The sequence below is a fragment of the Bubalus bubalis genome, chromosome 12, assembly GCF_019923935.1.
Source record: "Bubalus bubalis isolate 160015118507 breed Murrah chromosome 12, NDDB_SH_1, whole genome shotgun sequence".
NCBI lineage: Eukaryota > Metazoa > Chordata > Mammalia > Artiodactyla > Bovidae > Bubalus > Bubalus bubalis.
The window spans coordinates 98,204,240-98,223,084 of NC_059168.1; the positions used below are offsets into that span (position 1 = coordinate 98,204,240).

Genomic DNA, 18,845 nt, shown 5'->3' on the forward strand with positions numbered 1-18,845 from the left:
AAAAATACCAAGTAATTCTGGGCGGGTGACATGGAAAAGGCCGTCTGTGAAGAGAAGGAAAGCAGGGAGGGGAAGGGATATAGGAAGGCCTCCCCCAGCGCATCATGGAGCTACTGGCCTAGTTCCTGCCCTGCTGCGGGAGGCTCTACAGCCATCACCGGCCCCTTGGGGACTTAAAAGCCTATCGGTGAAGGGGGAGCAGCATCCCGGCCAGCAGTGACTGGAGACCCGAACACCTGTTGGCCCCTCAGAGGTGGCTTCCACGGCTCCTCATCCCTCAGACGTGCGGTGTGACGTCAGGCCTCAGCTTCCCTCCTTCCTCCCACAGGAGCAGACGCGAAGACCCAGCCCATGTGACAGGGTGACGAGGGCAGATGCTCACAACGGGAACCAAACCAAGCAGGTGGCGGACAGCCCTGCAGAAGCTGAGGCCGCTGCCTCCCCACATGGCACTGTCTGCCTCCGGAGGGCTTAAGGTCCGTGCTGCCTTATCTGTTCAGTTCAGTCACTCAGTCTTGTCTGACTCTTTGCGACCCCATGGACTGCAGCATGCCAGGCCTCCCTGTCCATCACCAACCTTATTTGAACATGTGCTAATACAAAGACCATGAATTATTTCTATGTTTTAAAAAAAATTAAAGAAAAAGGTTCAACTCTCCTGGGGGGATCTGAGGGAGTTGGCCCATCACTCCCCGACAGGGAGGGCACAGCACATAGTGATCAGCTCACTGGCTGTCTGTCCAGCCTCTGGAGGGCAACCTCGGCGGACCAGCATGCCCATCATCTGCTGAAACCAGGAGAGCAGGGGCCCCACAGCCCCTCCTTATTCCCAGAGCTGCTTCTCTCTATAGACTCCTGTCCTACCGTCCATCCCGTGAAGTCCCAGGCCTGGGACTGAAGCCCTGGGTGGCCAGGAGGGCCCCGTGTCCTCTGATCCCTGGTCTCCTGGTCTGTAGAGCAGGACTGGAACAACTCCAGCCCCCGCTAAGCCGGGCATCCTTCCACACACTGACCTGCATCTTGCGGTTGAGCCGTTACAACTGTCCCTGGAGGTGGGGGCCATCCTTGAGCCCCCTTGACAGAGGGGGAGGCTCGGGCTCAGAGAGGGGTGCTGCTGCCCTGCCCAGAGTCCCACAGTCAGTGGGGAGCAAAACCGGACCCATGCCCCAGGCCATCTCTGCACCTCCCTGCTGAGCATTCCGTGGCCACGAACCCAGGGATTCCAGGACACAAAGCCCACTGAGCCTTTCACCCAGGCCTGACCCTTGCTAAGCCCTGGACAAACAGTATTAACGGCCAGGGCGGCCTTCCCTAACCTGCACTGACCTCCACTACAGTGCCACCATGTGGGGAGCCGCAAACCTTTTCTTTATTGCAAATATGATATACAGTCCCAGTGTGGGGGTGGGGTACCTGGGAACTGCAGGACCCAGAGGGAGCCAAGGACGGGGGTCTCCCAAAACCAAAGGGTCCCCGCTTCCCTTGCTCAGGGCAGGAGCCCAACCTGACTCCCGCCACGCAGCACAGACAGGGCAGCCTCGAGAGCCCCAGAGAAGGCTGAGAGTAGGGAGGCCCAGGAGGGAGTCGGGGAGGGTCAGCCCCTGGGGTTGGTGTGGAGGGAGGTAGCCTTCCATGCCCCATGGATGGAAACCAAGTCTGGGCTTTGTCCCCCAGGGCCGCAGCAGACGTCCAGTGTTAGAAGCAAGGGGGCTGGCAGGGCGGGGTGCGCAAGAGGCCAAATGATCCTGTCCCCCACTGCACAGTGCCTCAGCGTCGCCAAGTGCTGCCCCAGCGGCCCTGGTCCTTCACAGCCGGCATCTTCTGCTGTTTCTGCCCCCGCCCCCCGGCAGGGATCACGAGGCTCAGCTCACTGGGGGGCCTCGGCGATGGCCTTCTCCACCCGCAGGTACCAGGGCTGGATGTGAGTGTGACGCATGAGGTCGTCGAAGGCCTCCAGACCCTCCATCACACGCAGCACGCCGTAGACTGCCTGGGGGTGGGTACAGAGGGGTGTCAACACCGGCCCATCACCTCCCCTCTCTGAGAGCCCCATGACTTACTCTAGGGAAACAGCAAATTAGCCAAGATGGGTGGTCAGGCTCTCTTGCCCCGCACTCTCTCGCCTTTGCCCCATGTTTTGTGAATAATCAATATGTAATGGCCGAGATCACTTACAGCACTGCGCGTGAGCCTCACGAGGTACTCGCTGGGCCACGGGCTACTTTTGTTCTGTAAGCATATATAAGCTCCACCTGGAACGCCCCAGAGGTTGTGTTGTGTTATGTGAGCTTATGTTATGTCTGCGGCTACGGCTGCTGTGCCAGCCAGGAGCGAATAAACGCGTCTGTAGTTCCTACGGCTCTCTGAGCTTTCTTCCAGCCTCTCAGCTCGTGCCTTGTCTCCCCTGGGCTCAGCAAACAGTGCAGTGTGAACAGCAAGACAATTGGCATCACGAACAGGATCAGCGATACAATTGGCGTAGTCAGCAGGATTAGCGAGACACCCGCTAATGGGCCAGCTTTGCATGTGGGGCTTTGAATGAAGTGTGTGGGCTGGTTGCAGGTTTTGCCTGTCCTGCACCTACATCCCCTTTTCTGGGCAACAAACCAACCCCCCTCCCCCGATTCAGAGTTTCCTTTGAGAAAATGCCCTTCCCCCACCCTCAGTTCCTGAGATTTTAGAAGAGGGGACCCCATCACCTACTCCAAGACCTGAACCTTGCAAGCCACATATTCTACCCTGGCAGAACTACTTCAAGGATTGGCACTGAGGTCAGGCTAACAAGACCCTGTCACAGTACTTTTTGCTAGGTAGAAGCCTGGAGCACTCGTTTTCCTTAGGCCGTTGACAATCAGTAGAGCCAGGTGCCCCTGGGATGGAGGAGCTGTGAGATGCAGGTATTGCCCATACCTGGGTTTTCCCAGCCTGGGCCCCCAAGGAGAGACCCTCTAATATGTGCACCCCCTGCCACCACCACACTCACCAGATCTGCCAGGTTCGGCTTCTGGCCCCCCATGAAGGGCCGGTCTTTGCCCACAGCTGCCACCCACTTGTTGGCAGCCTCGTAGAGATCCTCCCGCACGTCATCCCGGAGGTGGTGCCTGGGCAGGGATGGAGAAGAAGTCCATCAGGGGGATTCCAAACCCTGGCATGGGTGGGGAGCGCGGGAAGGCCTGGGGACCAGCGCAGCTCTCGGGGCCGGTGAGGGGGACTGAGGAAGGTACAAGACAGGGACCCAGAACTGGACTCCAAGGCCAGCCCTGCTTCTCCTGGGGTGGGGGAGGCAATCAGGAGTTTTGGGGTTTGAGTCTCAGATGGGCTAATGCTGGGGGATGGGAAGCCCCCAGGTGCATGCACGCGTACCCACCCACACACTCACGCATGCACCATCACCTGCGCTTGAGCCGCTTGCTGATGAAGTACATGGCAGCTGCGCCCATGTACTTGGCCATGGCGCCCTCCACGGTCCCAAAATTGCCCTCCTTGACAATGTAGTCAAAGGAGGCCAAGGCCTCGGCCGGCGTGCGGTACACGTTGGGGGAGATGAGGTGTACCAACCAGTCATCCGCCCACTGCCGCCACTTCATCTCCTCCCTGCAGGCGAGGGGGACAGAGGGCAGGCCAGGTGGGCTTCCTGAGCCAGCATCTCCTCTCCTCCCTGCAGGCAAGGGGGGCAGAGGGCAGGCTTGGTGGGCTTCCTGTACGAGCGCCCAGGATGGGGGGAGGCACAAGGGGACTTAGTCCTACCTGTGGCCCAGCCCCAGCCCTCACGGCTTACAGCATCTTGCTCAGCCTGGTCCCCTCGGAGGGGAGACCACCCCCTCCCCACATCCCCAGGGCCAGCCCCGGCCCCACTCACGTCCTGGCCTCCTTCCCCCCATACATCCACTGGGCTTCCTTCTCATCCAGCATGAGCCAGTACTTGTTGCAGAATTCAGTCACCTCCTTGCCCTGGTCGTTCACCGCCTTCATGGGTGGATAGTAGGTGATGATGTCCGCCAGGGGTTGCCTTTGGGAGACATCTAGAGTTTTACCCCGACTCCCTTTTCCTCATGGAGCCTAAGCCCTCACCTCCTCTGGATGAATAATACCTCCCTGACCTGAGTCAACCTGCAGAAGCTTCCCACTCTCTTGTGGGTGACACAGGAGATCCTGCAGCAAGAGGGATTTGGGGCAGACTCCGGAAGCACCTCCCGGACAGAGGGAGATGTGCGTAGGAGAGGAAGGGGGGATCTCAGAGTGACACCCACAACCCATTCTGGAAATCTAAGCTGCAGCCCCACCCCCACTCCCATGGAGGAGCCCAGGGGAGGCCTCCCTGAGACAGGAGAGGCCATGAGACATGGTGCCAGCCTTGGCTGCAGGGGCTCCTTACCCTGACACCAGATAGGTCTTGAGAGCACTGATGATGACAGAAGAGTCGTTCAGTTGTTGCTGGAGAAGAAAATGGTTTAGATCAGGGCTGGGAGGGGCGGTGGGGACTGGCTGACTGGCCACTGGCCGGATCACCAGGGGCTCTTCTACAATCCTGACACCCAGACATTCTGCAGGAACTGGTCAGGGGATCCTGGGTGTTGTGTCCCTGTCCCTGGGGGTTTGCCCTGAAAACTGATGCTCACTGAGTTCTACCTCCCCCCAGGTCACAGTCCCCACTATCAGGGAAGCCTGTCCTGTGTAAGGGAGACCCAAGTGTGGCTAATGGACAGGAGGAGGTGGGAAGGACCCAGCATCTGAGCCCTGCCCTCACCCACATGACCTCCTGGGCTCTGAGGGGCTGGGTAGACTCAGAAGCTACAGACTAGGAGCCAAGTCCTACACCCCGGAGGGTACGGTTCTCTGTTGATCAATGAAGCCAAGTCAGAGAGGCTAAGTGACTGATCCTAAGTCACACAGCCAGGGAGTGGCAGAGCCCCTCCTTGAATCCAGTCCACCCAGACTTCAGAACCCACTGAAGCTCTGTGGCACTCTGCCTCCCTTAGACTCACTGGTTTATAATCCTCAGCGGAAATTCAAAGAGCCCACGTTCCTCCCAGGGCTGCAGAGCAGGGCCCGACTCAGGGGTGTCCCAGGACAACCCAGGACACTGGGGCAGGGGGCAGCTCTCCAAGGCTCACCAAACTCTCTCCTTCCTGGGCCATAACGATGGGCACCTTCCTGTAGGAGGAGAACTTGATCTCGGCCCGGCGCACAGGGTTCACCTCCACCACCTGGTAGGGCAGGGCGTGGAAGTCGAGGAAGGCGCGGACCTTGCTGCAGAACGGACACGTTTTGTACTGGTACAGCGTCAGCTGCAGGCGGCTGGACAGGGAGAGCTGGACAAGGAGCAGAGAAGGAACTTCTGAAGCCGGGTGCCCAGGCCCCGCCCCCAAGCAAACCTTTCCCAGGGGAGTTTTCCAGGGTCTCTGAGAACTTCGGGAGGAATGGGGGATGGGTGGCAGGGAGGTGGGGAAGGGCTCTTGCAGCAGACAGTTCAGGCTCAAGCCCGTCCAGGGGGGTCCCCCGGCAGAAAGTCTGTTCTGTGTAGGAGGGATCTTCTCATCTTTGTCCAATGCTAGACAGACATCGCTCTGCTCCTTCCGGTCCCAGGGGAATGTCAGACACGGCAGGTGTGTGTCCCCAGATGCAACTGTTTCAACTCGGAAGTGCCCACCCCTACTCCCTCGACCCAAGGCATATCTGGATGAGGGGGCAGAGCCCAGCGTTTCCGAGTGGTGGTGGTGGTCGTTCAGTCGCTCAGTCGTGTCAGACTCTTCGTGACCCCATGGATTGCAGCATGCTGGGCTTCCCAGTCCTTCACTATCTCCCAGAGTTTGCACAAACTCATATACAAAGGCCCAACAGGAGAGGGTGGTATCTGGGCCCCTGGCCTTCATAGAGCAGGAGAGCCCCAGGTGAGCTTGCCGCATACTCATGTTTGAAAGTCACAGCTGCGGTCCCCCTCCCCCATTGTTCAGAGATGGGAGACTGAGGCTGGGCCATGGAGGTGGGTGGGCAGGGAGACACAGAGAACTCCACTCCCCATCTACCTGATCCTGTTCCCAGGGGTTCAGGAAAGAGGCACCTGTGGATGTGTGGTGGGGGTGGGGGCTGGCACTGTGCACAAAGCATAGCAAAGGGCAGCTGGATCATCCCCTTGCCTGGGGGGACATACCCTTGTTCCTTGTCTCAGGGCCTGGAATCTATCATCATCAGTTTCGTAAAAATAGAACACTAATAATACTAATAAATACACAACCTCAGGATTTGGAGACAGGGGTAGGGAGGCGAAAAATGTTTGGAAAGTGATAAACCGTGCAAGAGACTTGCCCTTTTCAGTGATTTACAAATCTTCCCATTAAAAAGTCTTAAAACACGTTTGTAAAACGACTTTAAAACAGAGGCAGTTCCAGTTAGCGGCATCATTAAGGCTCCATTTCACAGATGAGGACATTGAGGGCTGGAGGGCTTAAAACCAGGTCACTAGCTCAAGGTCAAGAGGCGACAGAGGAGGTGATTTCTGACGCCGCCGGTTCCCAGAAGTCCCGAGGTTCCGCGCTCACCCCAGGGCCCCTACCCAAGGCTCGGTCCTTACCTGTGCGGCTTGCTACCCAAGCCCTTACCTCGGGCTTACCTGTGTGGCCGAGCGCTCTGCGCGGAGGTTCTGGGCGCGCAGGTGCCACCGCGCCGTGTGGTATAGTCCCAGGGCGCCACCCAGGGCCAGCGCCGCCGCCCCCAGAAGCCGTGGACCCCCCTTGCGGGCCGTAGCGGCGGGGCCCGAGCCTCCCGCTGCCCCGGTGAAGCCGGCCCGGCTCTGCGCGTGGAGTCCCAGCGCCGGCCGATCGCCCAGCCTCCAGGCCAGAGCGCGCCCGTGGGGCCACAGAGCCCGTACAGCGTGGGCCATGTTTGCTCCTCCGGCGCCGCGGAAGGGCGCGAGAAACAAAGACTGCCTTGGCTCTGGCTCCCCTTGAAGGGGCGGGGCCAGCCGGTTGCCAGGGGTGACGGTGACGCCGAGCGGGGCGTGGGCAGCCCTCGTGGGACTGAGCTTGAGTCCCCGGCGCCCAACTTTTAAAACACCCATCAGAGCCGAAGAAACACCTGAGGATATCTGCTAACTGCCCCCGGCTTCTAGAGTGTAGACGTAACTGGTCTCGGTGGTGACCCGGAGCCGAATGCAGGAACTAAGGCATGCAGCTCGCCATGTAGCCCTCAGTTCAGTTCAGTCGCGTCCGACTCTGCAACCCCATGGACTGCAGCACGCCAGGCCTCCCTGTCCATCGCCAACTCCCTGAGTTTACTCAAACTCATCTCCATTGAGTCGGTGATGCCATCCAACCGTCTCATCCTCTGTCGTCCCCTTCTCCTCCCACCTTCAATCTTTCCCAGCATCAGGGTCTTTTCAAATGAGTCAGCTCTTCGCATCAGGGGACCAAAGTATTGGAGCTTCAGCTTCAGCATCAGTCCTTCCAATGAATATTCAGGACAATAAATATTCCTTTAGGATGGACTGGCTGGATCTCCTTGCAGTTCAAGGGACTCTCAAGAGTCTTCTCCAATACCACAGTTCAAAAGCATCAATTCTTCGGCGGTTAGCTTCCTTTATAGTCCAACTGTTACATCCATACGTGACTACTGGGAAAACCATAGCTTTGACTAGACGGACTTTTGTTGGCAAAGTAATGTCTCTGCTTTTTAATATGTGGCCCTTAGTGTCACCCATAACAGGCACCCAATCGAAAGAGACTGAACCCTTCACAGTATCAGGGAAAGCGTCATGGCATCCGGTCCCTGAGAGCGGCAGAAACTGCCCAGCCCGACAAGTAGTAGGTGAACTCCCTTGACTCGGGATTTCCGCACCACCTCCTCCCCCGCCTCTAGGATTTTTTTTTTTCTGCCCTCCCGCGCCGATGCACTGTTTCTTCTGTGATCCGAACCATAAAAATTTCCATACACAAGTGGGGCCTTAGAAACCCAGTGTCTCGGATTTCGCCCGGCCGGAGGTGCTGAGTCGCCGATTTGCCCAGGTCCCCAGGGGCAAGATGGGGCGGAATGGGGGGTTCCAAGCTGTCCCGCCCCTCTGTCGGGCTCTTTCACCCAAGCTGAGGGCTGGAGCCTCCACCAGGTAGAATTCTCAGCAGGCAGCCCAGGGCTGGCCCCTCCCGGGGACCGGGAAAGGGGCGGGACTCGATGAGTGGGCGGGGCTTGAACTGCTTGTGGGCGGGGCAAGGCGGAGTTGAAGACCCGGCCTGCGCAGAGAGCTCGGCTAACTGGGTAAAGCGCTGGAGGGACAGGGACGCGGCTCTGAGTGGGGTGGCGACCCGGGGCAGAGTCTGCCAGCGTGTGGGGGTGAGGCCGGGGGCCCCTCTACGGCGTCCCGCCCCTCCGGTCCAGCGTTCGGTCCACAGCCCCCACCTTCTGCCCCGTGCCGGCCTTTCTGTGCGACAGTCGCCGTGTCCCATCTTCGCGGGGCCCTTGTGGCGCCCGTGTCTACAGTGTCGGGACCTGGGCACGCCGGTGGAGGCGGGCGCGCAAGGCGAGGACGACGGCTTCAGGGAAGCCGGTGACTCGATGCGGGGGGTTGGGTGCTGCTGAAGCGACTTTTGCTTTTTCGGGGATGCCGTCCTGGGAAGGGGAATCGAGGCTGGGAAAGAACCCCAGAGCCCTCCCATCCCCCGCCCCAGGGTGGGTCTGGGGCTGCCTCCGCCCTTTTGGAGTTTCCGGGGCGAGCACCTGCGAGTAGGTCCCTGGAAACCGCAGCATGGGAGAACCGGCCCCGTTTTACCGCTGGGGATACTGAGGCCGCTACAGGGTCACTCGCCCTTTGGGATTGGGATTTGCTTCAGCCACTTTTTTCAGCCCCGGTGGAGACGGAGGCTCCTGAGGGGACGGGGCTGGGCGTGGACCCTCTTTGCTCGGCCAGAGCGTCTATCTGGGTGGGCGTCAGCATTCCTAGCCACCTTTGCTGGTAGTGGTCTGGAGCCCTGGCAAATGTGACTTGCTTACAAAACATCCTGTTGCCTGCACAGCACTGCAGGGGAAAGGAAGGAGGGAGGGTCAGGAGAGAGAACTATCAGCTCCCTTCTCACCTTCTGGAGTCTCCGTTCCCCCATCTGTAAAATAAGGATAATGGTTAGTGTCTCCTGCATTGAGATGGGGAAATGAATAGGAAGAGTCTGGAAGCTTGAGAGGCCAGTGTTTTAGAGACCCCTGGCAATGGCAACCCACTCCAGTACTCTTGCCTGGAAAATCCCATGGACAGAGGAGCCTGGTAGGCTGCAGTCCATGGGGTCGCGAAGAGTCAGACACCACTGAGCGACTTCCCTTTCACTTTTCACTTTCATGCATTGGAGAAGGAAATGGCACCCCACTCCAGTGTTCTTGCCTGGAGAATCCCAGGAACAGGGGAGCCTGGTGGGCTGCCATCTATGCGGTCGCACAGAGTCGGACACGACTGAAGTGACTTAGCAGTAGCAGCATTTTTTGCCCACCTGGCAGTTTGTTCCACCTTTGCCAAATATAAGAAGGAAACCCAGTAACCCAGTCCTCCACCAAAATACTTGGCAAATTCGCCTTTTGTTCTCCTGGCCAAGATTGGGCAGGACGTAAGGGCAGACCCACATCTCATGGCCCATCTTCCAGTGCTGTCTGCCCTGGGTCCCTACACTGCCTCTTCCTTACCTCATTCCAGCCAAAAGCTTCCTCTCTGTCACTTATTTGGATGGATCCTTAAGCCCAAGTCTGAGCAAGTCCCGGGGATGGCCATACTCTTCCTTGTTGCTGTGGAACATCTGGGGACAGATAGCCAAGACCCAGGCCTCTCATGCAGAGAAGACAGAGCCTCTGTTCAGGCAGAGCCCAGATCCTGCCAGTCCAGGAGCCCCATTCCAGGATCCAGCCTTCATGACCTCCCATTGGTGCCAGGGTCCTGCCCCAGCAGGAATCAGGGGTACCCTCAGGATGATGGCTTAGGCGATAAGGATAGCAAAGCGGAGAGATCAGAGGCTTGATCTTCCTTGATTAACACAGAAAGCCAATAAAGCTACTGTGTTCCAAGGAGTCATCCTGAAAGAAGAACAGAGAGAGAAAAAGAGAGAAAAGGAAAAAAAGAACGACACGGGGAGACCAAGCTTCAGTGAGCGAGGCCCATAATTTTATTTTCAAAAGAAACTTTTATACCTTGACTTGTACATAGAGGGAAATGAAAGATGCAAAGTCATACAGAGTCAGCCCAAACATTACATCTGTTTTGTCTTTATCGAAACCAGGATTTTTTCTGCGTACCTTTCCCATAAACAATGTTGTGTACATTATCTTCTGGCCTTGGAGGCCTGTGAACATTTTATGACCCTTTTTTGATAAGGGCTGCTCAGCCAGAAAACTTATTTTCCTTTGAAGTGTTTTTTCTTTATTTCTCCCAGCCTCAGAAAGTACTAAACAGAGTTACATTCTCACGGAGCAAAGGTGCAGTGGGTCACAACAAAGAAAGAACCAATTAGCTCAAAGGTCTGATGTGGTTAATTCCAAGGCTACTGCTTGTTTTTCTTATATTCCAACTATGTTAACTAATGCACTCCCAGGTGCACAATGGAAAAGGGATATGGGAACTTGGCAGCAAGCATTGGCCCAATAATGAAGCCCTTTACCAGTACTATCTATTCTAATAATTTTTCATCCCTTAAAGGACTCTATGCTCATTAGGACTTTTAGAATGTTTTGGCTTCCCATGCCTTTCAAGTTTGGGGAGTTGTGAACAATCTTGTGTGTTAATTGCAAGAGTATGGATAAACCTGTCAGGCAAGCTAGAATGCCAACAGAGGGGTTAAAATAGAAATATTCCTTTCATGTCCAGGAGACTTATTAACTAAACCCCTAAGTTGACTTTTTCCAGAGAAAGGTGGTCGGGGATTGCCCCCTGTTAATGTCAGAAGAGTTGGTGAAAGGCACAAAATAGTAAGACAGACAGATTTTGGTTTTGGGGTAGATACTCAAGCAGATTCAGGGGGTCCCTTGAGTTCTGATCAGCCTTGCTCATCAGATCTCTTCCACATGACCTTGTCATGGGTGGGATCTCCCGTGGTGGCTCCCGGCACATTGGTATCTGGCCCTAGTGACCAGTCTTCTGGACGGACACATGCCCCTCTGTAGGTCTGAGACCCCACCCCTTTTTGTTTTTCTTCACCCTCTCTTCTGCAGCACCCTCCCCCAAGAGTTTGGTTCTTCAGGGTTCTGTGCTGGCTTCTCTAGGTCCCAGGCATATGGACTCGGCCACTTCTTTGCTCCCCTGGTTTCTGTTACCATCTGTGTTGTGAATGCCCAGCCTGGGGTTTCAGGGCAGTCCTATCCTGTCCCTGCTTCTGGGACAGCCAGGATGTCCCCCAGGAACCCCACCTTCATCCTGGCACAAGCACCCAACTGGCTATCTCTCCCACCTAACCATTTTTTCCTCTTCTGTTCCTGCCTCTATCATCAAGGGAAAATGCAAGAGTCCTGCCAACCTCTTCACCCTCCATGACTGCCAAGCCTCTGCTCTGCCACCTCCTCTGACCCTGCCAGTTACCCTTCTCTGCCACCCCAGTGGGTTCTACCCATGTGTCCCACTGCCCCTTCATCTCACCCAAAACCTAGGAAAGAGATGAATTTCAAAATAATTATGCTGAATGAAAGAGGCCAGGCAATAGGGTATATATGCTGTTTGATTCCACTTTTATATACAACTAGAAAATGCCAGCTAATCTCTGGTGACAGAAAACATATTGAGGGCTGCCTGGGGGTGGGGTATGGAGTGTGTGATGAAGGGCGGGAGGGAAAGAGCATGAGGAATCTTTGGGGGGTGACGAATACGTTCACTGTTGATTCTGGTGGTGGTTCCATGCACGCTCAGTTGCTTCAGTCGTGTCCAACTCTTTGTGACCCCATGGACTGTAGCCCACCAGGCTCCTCTGTCTATGGGATTCTCTAGGCAAGAATACTGGAGAGGGTTGCCATGCCCTCCGCAGTGGTTCCATGGGGTATATATATATATATATATATATATATATATATATATATCATAACTTAACAAACTGCTCAAAAACCACAATGAATGGGGTATGGCAGGAGGCCTCAGAGCTCCCAATGGCCAAAGTTTGAACAATTTGATAAACAAAATTAAGTAGTATTGGATTATAACCCAAAATACAAAATAAATATCCATGAATCCATTCTGATATAAATAAATGATTGAATTAATAAATAGAGGAGAAGAGAAAAATCCCTTGTGCAGAATTCCAAATAATTTGTGTAGACATCCTGCCCTCAAGAAGGTGGAGAAAAACTCCGCCCTCCTTAGGTGCGGGCTGTGCGGGTTGACTCCTTCCCATGAGGACGGCGTGGGAAGGAGCATGAAGGGCAGCTGCAGAAAAGAAGCCCGACACTCACCCCCAGCCAGGTGACCAAGGTCAGCATCAAGGTGATCATGTTGATAGTATGTACCCTTGATAGAATGTGATGCAAAAATGGCACTTGACCTCTCTGCTCTTCCTCCCTAAACTCGATCTAACCATGAGGATAACACATGAGAAATCCCAGTGGAGGGACATTCAACACTACCCGAGCAGTTCTCCTCCAACCTGTCAAGGTCATCAAGACCAAGGGAAATCTGATAGAGTGTCAGAGCAGAAAGAAACCTAAGGCGTCATAACAACTAAATGTACTATGGGATCATGAAATAGGAAAAAAGGCATTATGGACAAACCAAGGGAAGTCTGAATAAAGCATGGACTTCAGTTAATAATGTATAATTGGTGGTTTGTTAACTGTAACAAGTGTATCATATCAATATAAGAGGTTAATAATATGGAAAACTAGGTGCAGGATATATGAGAACTCTTTACAATTTTTCTGTAAATCAAACTATTTTAAAATTTTATTTTTAAAAACTTGTCAAATTGTGCACTTTGAACATGCATAGTTTATATTGCTTGTCTGATATTTGTGGGAAGATCTGTTAATGATTGATTTGATTTCTGTGATGGCTATAGGGCAACTCAGATTTTCTTCTTCTTGAATCCATTTTGGTAAGTTACAATTTAGTGGGAAATTTCCCATTTCATTATCTGTAGCATTTGCCTGTTCTTTTATAATCTGTATAGAATCTATAGTTATATCCTTCTTTTATTTCTGTTTATCTGTGCCTTATATCTTTCTGTCTTGAGAAATTTTTCTGAATTTCTGTTATTAGTCTTTTTCCTGTTTTTTGGCCATGCCGTGAGGCATGTGGAATCTTACCCCCCCAGCCAGGGATCAAACCCACACCTCCTGCAGTAGAAGAGCAGTCTCAACCAGGAAGTCCGTTATTAGTCTTTTCCAAGAATCAACTTTTTAGCTTTGATATTCCTATTGTATCTTTATATTTTATTAACTTCTTCTCTTAACTTTACTTTCTCCTTCCTTCTGTTTTCTTTGGATTTATTATGTGGTTTCTTTCATACATTTTTATTCTGGACAATTTGCTCATGATGTTGGGGCCTTTCTAATTATTCTAAAACACATCCTTAAGGCCATGAATGTTCCTTGATTTTTGTGAGCCCAGCAGGGCATTAAGAGTCTATTTCACACTAGATCTGGTTGTCTGTCAGTGAGGGCCCTTCACTGTGTACAGATTGCCGTTCACCAGGTTTGCTTTTCAAATGGACCCTCCCCCAAGGTGCACACCCCAACGTCCACTCGGGCCACAGGAGAACCAGGCACCCCTCCCTGCCTGCCCTTAATAGCCTCCCCTTCTCTGCTCTCCAGCAGTGTCTGATCCTGTCCATCCTTGCCTTTTGACTTTTCATGGCAGTAGCCCAACTCCAGTCCACAAGCTCCAAGATCAGAAATCGGCCCTGCACCTTCTCCAGTGATTCTCCAAAATAGCCCTCACTGGGCAGGAGCTGGTGGAAACAGCCCCTTCCCCTCCCTGCCCCTGGGAGGGATAATTCATAGATAAAAATGGGAGGGGTCTGTTCGGGAAAGGGGGGACTTTAAGGTCGTCTGCAGAGGAGCCTATCCTACCTCTCCTAATACAGCACACACGGGGAGGAAACACTTGGTGTGCCCCAGGGGCCTGTGAGAACTATCAGCCATGCAGGAAAGGGAACATCGGGAGGCAGAAGGAGGCGCAGACAGTGGCAGAAGGGCAGGGCTTCCAAGCTCCAGCCACAGGTCCACAGCACCTGCCGGGGCATCCAGGAACCCTGCCTGGACAGAGCTGAGTCCTGGAGCTCCTCAGCAGTCCAGCTGCAGCTACACATACTAGGCTGCCAGGGCCTGAGATGAACCCAAGTCTCTTTGTGAGCAAGTCTGGGGTGTGGATGGCTCAGGACAGATGAGGACTGGGTTGTGGGGAAAAGAGATCTATATGGATCATGGGACTCTGATAGGCTGAAAACTACCACCCCCCCTCGCCCCCGCTGCCGCCCGCAAAGGTATTTATGTCTAAATTCCTGCAAATGTAAATGTAACTTTATTTGGAAAAAAGGCTTTGCAGATGTGACTAAGTTAAATATTTTTTTCTTTATTACTACTTAAAAATTTTTATCTAGTAGGAGAAGGCAATGGCAACCCACTCCAGTATTCTTGCCTGGAAAATCCCATGGACGGAGGAGCCTGGTAGGCTGCAGTCCATGGGGTCGCTAACAGTTGGACATGACTGAGCGACTTCACTTTCACTTTTCACTTTCATGCATTGGAGAAGGAAATGGCACCCCACTCCAGTGTTCTTGCCTGGAGAATCCCAGGGACGGGGGAGCCTGGTGGGCTGCCTCTATGGGGTTGCACAGAGTTGGACACAACTGAAGTGACTTAGCAGTAGCAGCAATGTCTGATTGTTACAGTTTATAAATAAAATGTGTTACTCTCTTCAAAAACAAACAAAACAAGCTGTTTTTTTGCTTGGTATGGCCCAGTTTTATTTGTTTGTTTGTTTTTTTGCTTTCATGCAGATTGACAATATCCTAATTCCTGATTCATAATATGATCAATTGCATTCTATTTTCAGATTTCTAAAAGAATAAAATTATTTTCACAATTCACCAATATTTGAATAGTAGAAGACAGGTGTCCTAACCTGGTGATCAGCCTCTTCCTTCTTTCCATCTTTCCTTACTTCTTTGCTTTTTAAATAAATTGGGGTCTTCCCAGACCACCTCAATAAAGTGAATATTGCAATTCAAAATTTTTAATTAAATGGGATTTGATATGAAAGTTTTTCAAATTATCCAGGTGGCCCTAAATGTCATCATGGTGGTGGTGGTGGTGGTTTAGTTGGTAAGTCGTGTCCAACTCTTGTGACCCCATGGACTGTAGCCTGCCAGGCTGCTCTGTCCATGGGATTTCCCAGGCAAGAACACTGGAGTGGGTTGCCATTTCCTTCTCCAGGGGATCTTCCTGACCCAGGAATCAAACCCAGGTCTCCTGCACTGCAGGGAGATTCTTTACCAACTGAGCTATGAGGGAAGCCCAAATGTCATCATGAGTGTTCTCATAAGATGAGCAGAGGCCATGAGAATGAGTCGCATTCTCGCTAATTTCTTTTGGCCATCTCCTCCTCCTCTTTCCCTGCCTCCATTTCTGCTGCTGCTAAGTCACTTCAGTCGTGTCCGACTCTGTCCGACCCCATAGACGGCAGCCCACCAGGCTCCTCCGTCCGTGGGATTTTCCAGGCAAGAACACTGGAGTGGGTTGCCATTTCCTTCTCCAACGCATGAAAGTGAAAAGTGAAAGTGAAGGCGCTCAGTTGTGCCCGACTCTTTGCAACCCCATGGACTGCAGCCCACCAGGCTCCTCCGTCCGTGGGATTTTCCAGGCAGAAGCACTGGAGTGGGCTGCCATCACCTTCCCCGAGGATAATAACTTGTAGAAAGGCCATGAGAAGCCAATCTAGAACTTTTCGGACAAGACGGTCGCCAGTATAGCATTGCCATGTTTAGCAAATAAAAACACAAGACACCCACTTAATAACTGCATGGGTTGTACTTATACTAAGAAATTACTTGTTGTTTATCCGGAATCAAAATTTAATTAGGCATTCAGTGCATCTCATATTTTATTTGGCAACTGTGTGAGCAGTCCCGGCTTCCACTCAAGAGATACATTCTGATTTGATCCCTTTAGTGAATGAGAACAGTGTTTTATTTTGTTTTTTTTTGGCTGCGCCACGTGGCATGTGGATCTTAGTTCCCAGACTGTGAATTGACCCTGTGCCCCTGCAGTGGAAACACAGAGTCCTGACCAGTGGACCACCAGGGAAGTCCCGTAACTGTTTTTAAGGTAAGTAAAGGATGGTTATATTACAGGATGTCATGCCCAGGTAGCACAGGACTAACATCTCCCAAAGGTCCTCCTATAGACAGGACACGAGCTTGGGCAAACTCCAGGAGGTGGTGAGGGACATGGAAGCCTGGACTGCTTCGGTCCATGGGGTCTTGAAGAGTCGGACACGACTTGGTGACTGAACAAACAAACAATAGACGGTGACTGCAATATCTGTTGCAGGTTCAAGGGTTTTAAAATACAGAATATGACTCGGAGGCAGTGCCATGTTAAGGGCTGCAGCATCCAGAGGGTCCTAGGTATACACATCTCCATTCATTCAACGGCCATTTAAAAAATGTATTTATTGGACTTCCTGGGTGGTTAAGAATTCACCTGTCAATGCAGGGGACACCGGTTCCATCCCTGGTCTGGGAAGATTCCACATGCCTCAGGGCAGCTACGCATGGGCACCACAACCAGAGATTGGCCCCTTCATGCAGCAGTGAAGACCCAGTGCAACCTAAAAATAAATAAAATTATTTATTTGGCTGCACCAGGCCTTTAGTTATGGTACGTGAGATCTTCGACCTTCATTACAGCATGAGGGATCTCTTATTAACAGTTCTGGCATTTGAACTCTTAGTTGCGGCATGCGGGATCTAGTTCCATGACCAGGGATAGAACCGGGCCCCGCTACACTGGGAACACAGAGTCTTAGCCACTGGACCACCGGGGACAACAGCCATTTTTGAGTGCCAACATTACATTTAGGCACTGTTAACAGGGCTCTGGATAGAGCAGTGAAAAACCAAATAGCCAAAAATCCCCACCCTCCTGGAGTTTACCTTCTTCTGGACAGAGACAGATGATAAACAATAAAAGGGCGACAAAGAAAAAGGGGATAGAGTGCTTGCTGGGTGGGGAACAAGTGTGGTTGCAATTTAAATAGGTTGCCGGAGGGAAGGCCTCGCTTAAAAAGTAATAACAGGCATAGTGCATTTATCTTTATTTTTTTACAGAGGCTTCTGGCAACCCTACATCAAGCGAGCCTGTAGGCGTTTTTCCAACAGCATTTGCTTACGTCATGTCTCCGTCAGGTTTTGGTAATTTTTGAAATATTTCAAATCCTTCAACAGCAAAAACATTATGACTCACTGAAGACTTAGATAATTTATTCCTTTTTTTTTTAGCAATAAAATGTTTTGTTAAAAAAAAAACAGAGGGAGATTATGCACAAAGGAGAAGGCGATGAGAAGACAAGCAGATACTGGAGTAGTGAGGCCACCCATGCATGAGTGCTGGAGAGGCAAGGACCAGTCCCCTGGAGACTCCCGAGGGCGTGTGGCTGCCCACACCTTAGAGTCAGCACAGTGAACCTCTGATTTGGGGCTTCTGGCCTTCGGAATGTGTTGTTTTAAGCCAATAAATGATTGTTTGTTGTAGTAACTCAATGATTTGAGAAATTCTCAGCCTATCTAGGGGCTTCTCTGGTGGCTGAGACTGTAAATCCTCGTGCCAATGCAGGAGACCTGGGTTTGATCCCTGGGTCAGGAAGATCCCCTGGAGAAGGAAATGGCAACCACTCCAGTACTCTTGACCTGCCTCTTGAGAAATCTGTATGCAGGTCAGGAAGCAACAGTTAGAACTGGACATGGAACAACAGACTGGTTCCAAATCAGGAAAGGAGTACGTCAAGGCTATATATTGTCACCCTGCTTATTTAACTTATATGCAGAATACATCATCAGAAATGCTGGGTTGGATGAAGCACAAGCTGGAATCAAGATTGCCAGGAGAAATATCAATAACCTTATATACGCAGATGAAGACACCCTTATGGCAGAAAGTGAAGAAGAACTAAAGAGCCTCTTGAAGAAAGTGAAAGAGGAGAGTTAAAAAGTTGGCTTAAAGCTCAACATTCAGAAAATGAAGATCATGGATCTGGTCCCATCATTTCATGGCAAATAGATGGAGAAACAGTGGAAACAGTGGCAGACTTTATTTTCGGGGGCTCCAAAATCACTGCAGATGGTAACTGCAGCCATGAAATGAAAAGATGCTTGCTTCTTGGAAGAAAAGCTATGACCAACCTAGATAGCATATTCAAAAGCAGAGACATTACTTTGCCAACAAAGGTCCATCTAGTCAAGGCTATGGTTTTTCTAGTACTCATGTATGGATGTGAGAGTTGGACTATAAAGAAAGCTGAGCGACAAAGAATTGATGCTTTTGAACTGTGGTATTGGAGAAGACTCTTGAGAGTCCCTTGAACTGCAAGGAGATCCAACCAGTCCATCCTAAAGGAGGTGAGTCCTGAGTGTTCATTGGAAGGACTGATGTTGAAGCTGAAATTCCAATACTTTGGCCACCTGATGTGAAGAGCTGACTCATTGGAAAAGACCCCGATGCTGGGAAAGATTGAAGGCAGGAGGAAAAGGGGATGACAGAGGATGAGATGGTTGGGTGGCATCACCAACTCAATGGAGATGAGTTTGGGTAAACTCCAGGAGTTGTTGATAGACTGGGAGACCTGGTGTGCTGCAGTCCATGGGGTCACAAAGAGCCGGACATGACTGAGTGACTGAATTGAACCAGTA

At 52.1% G+C, this 18,845-nt stretch overlaps 1 protein-coding gene and 2 long non-coding RNA genes across 5 annotated transcripts; 1 reads left to right on the forward strand and 2 right to left on the reverse strand.

The window, feature by feature from the left end:
• Nucleotides 1–1,347: 1,347 nt before the first annotated feature.
• Nucleotides 1,348–7,277, reverse strand: PTGES2 (prostaglandin E synthase 2). The gene is made up of 7 exons (XM_006065405.4): nucleotides 6,611–7,277; nucleotides 5,115–5,312; nucleotides 4,376–4,434; nucleotides 3,860–4,009; nucleotides 3,394–3,594; nucleotides 2,984–3,101; nucleotides 1,348–1,990 (listed from the first exon to the last, which is right to left on the reverse strand). Exons 1-7 carry the CDS (start codon nucleotides 7,055–7,057, stop codon nucleotides 1,868–1,870), a joined length of 1,296 nt encoding a protein of 431 aa, XP_006065467.2. The 5' UTR covers nucleotides 7,058–7,277; the 3' UTR covers nucleotides 1,348–1,867.
• Nucleotides 7,278–7,552: 275 nt separating this feature from the next.
• Nucleotides 7,553–17,694, forward strand: LOC102392771. Of its 3 annotated transcripts, none has more exons than XR_006543633.2 (5): nucleotides 7,553–9,105; nucleotides 12,305–12,412; nucleotides 16,171–16,263; nucleotides 17,268–17,351; nucleotides 17,439–17,694. It is a non-coding gene; the product is annotated as an uncharacterized LOC102392771 (long non-coding RNA). The 3 variants fall into 3 exon arrangements; XR_006543634.2 differs by having other exon boundaries at nucleotides 7,553–8,536; XR_006543635.2 differs by lacking the exon at nucleotides 12,305–12,412 and having other exon boundaries at nucleotides 7,553–8,536.
• Nucleotides 8,461–9,773, reverse strand: LOC123328656. Its single transcript, XR_006543636.1, has 3 exons — nucleotides 9,655–9,773; nucleotides 9,063–9,086; nucleotides 8,461–8,598 (listed from the first exon to the last, which is right to left on the reverse strand). It is a non-coding gene; the product is annotated as an uncharacterized LOC123328656 (long non-coding RNA).
• Nucleotides 17,695–18,845: the final 1,151 nt, after the last annotated feature.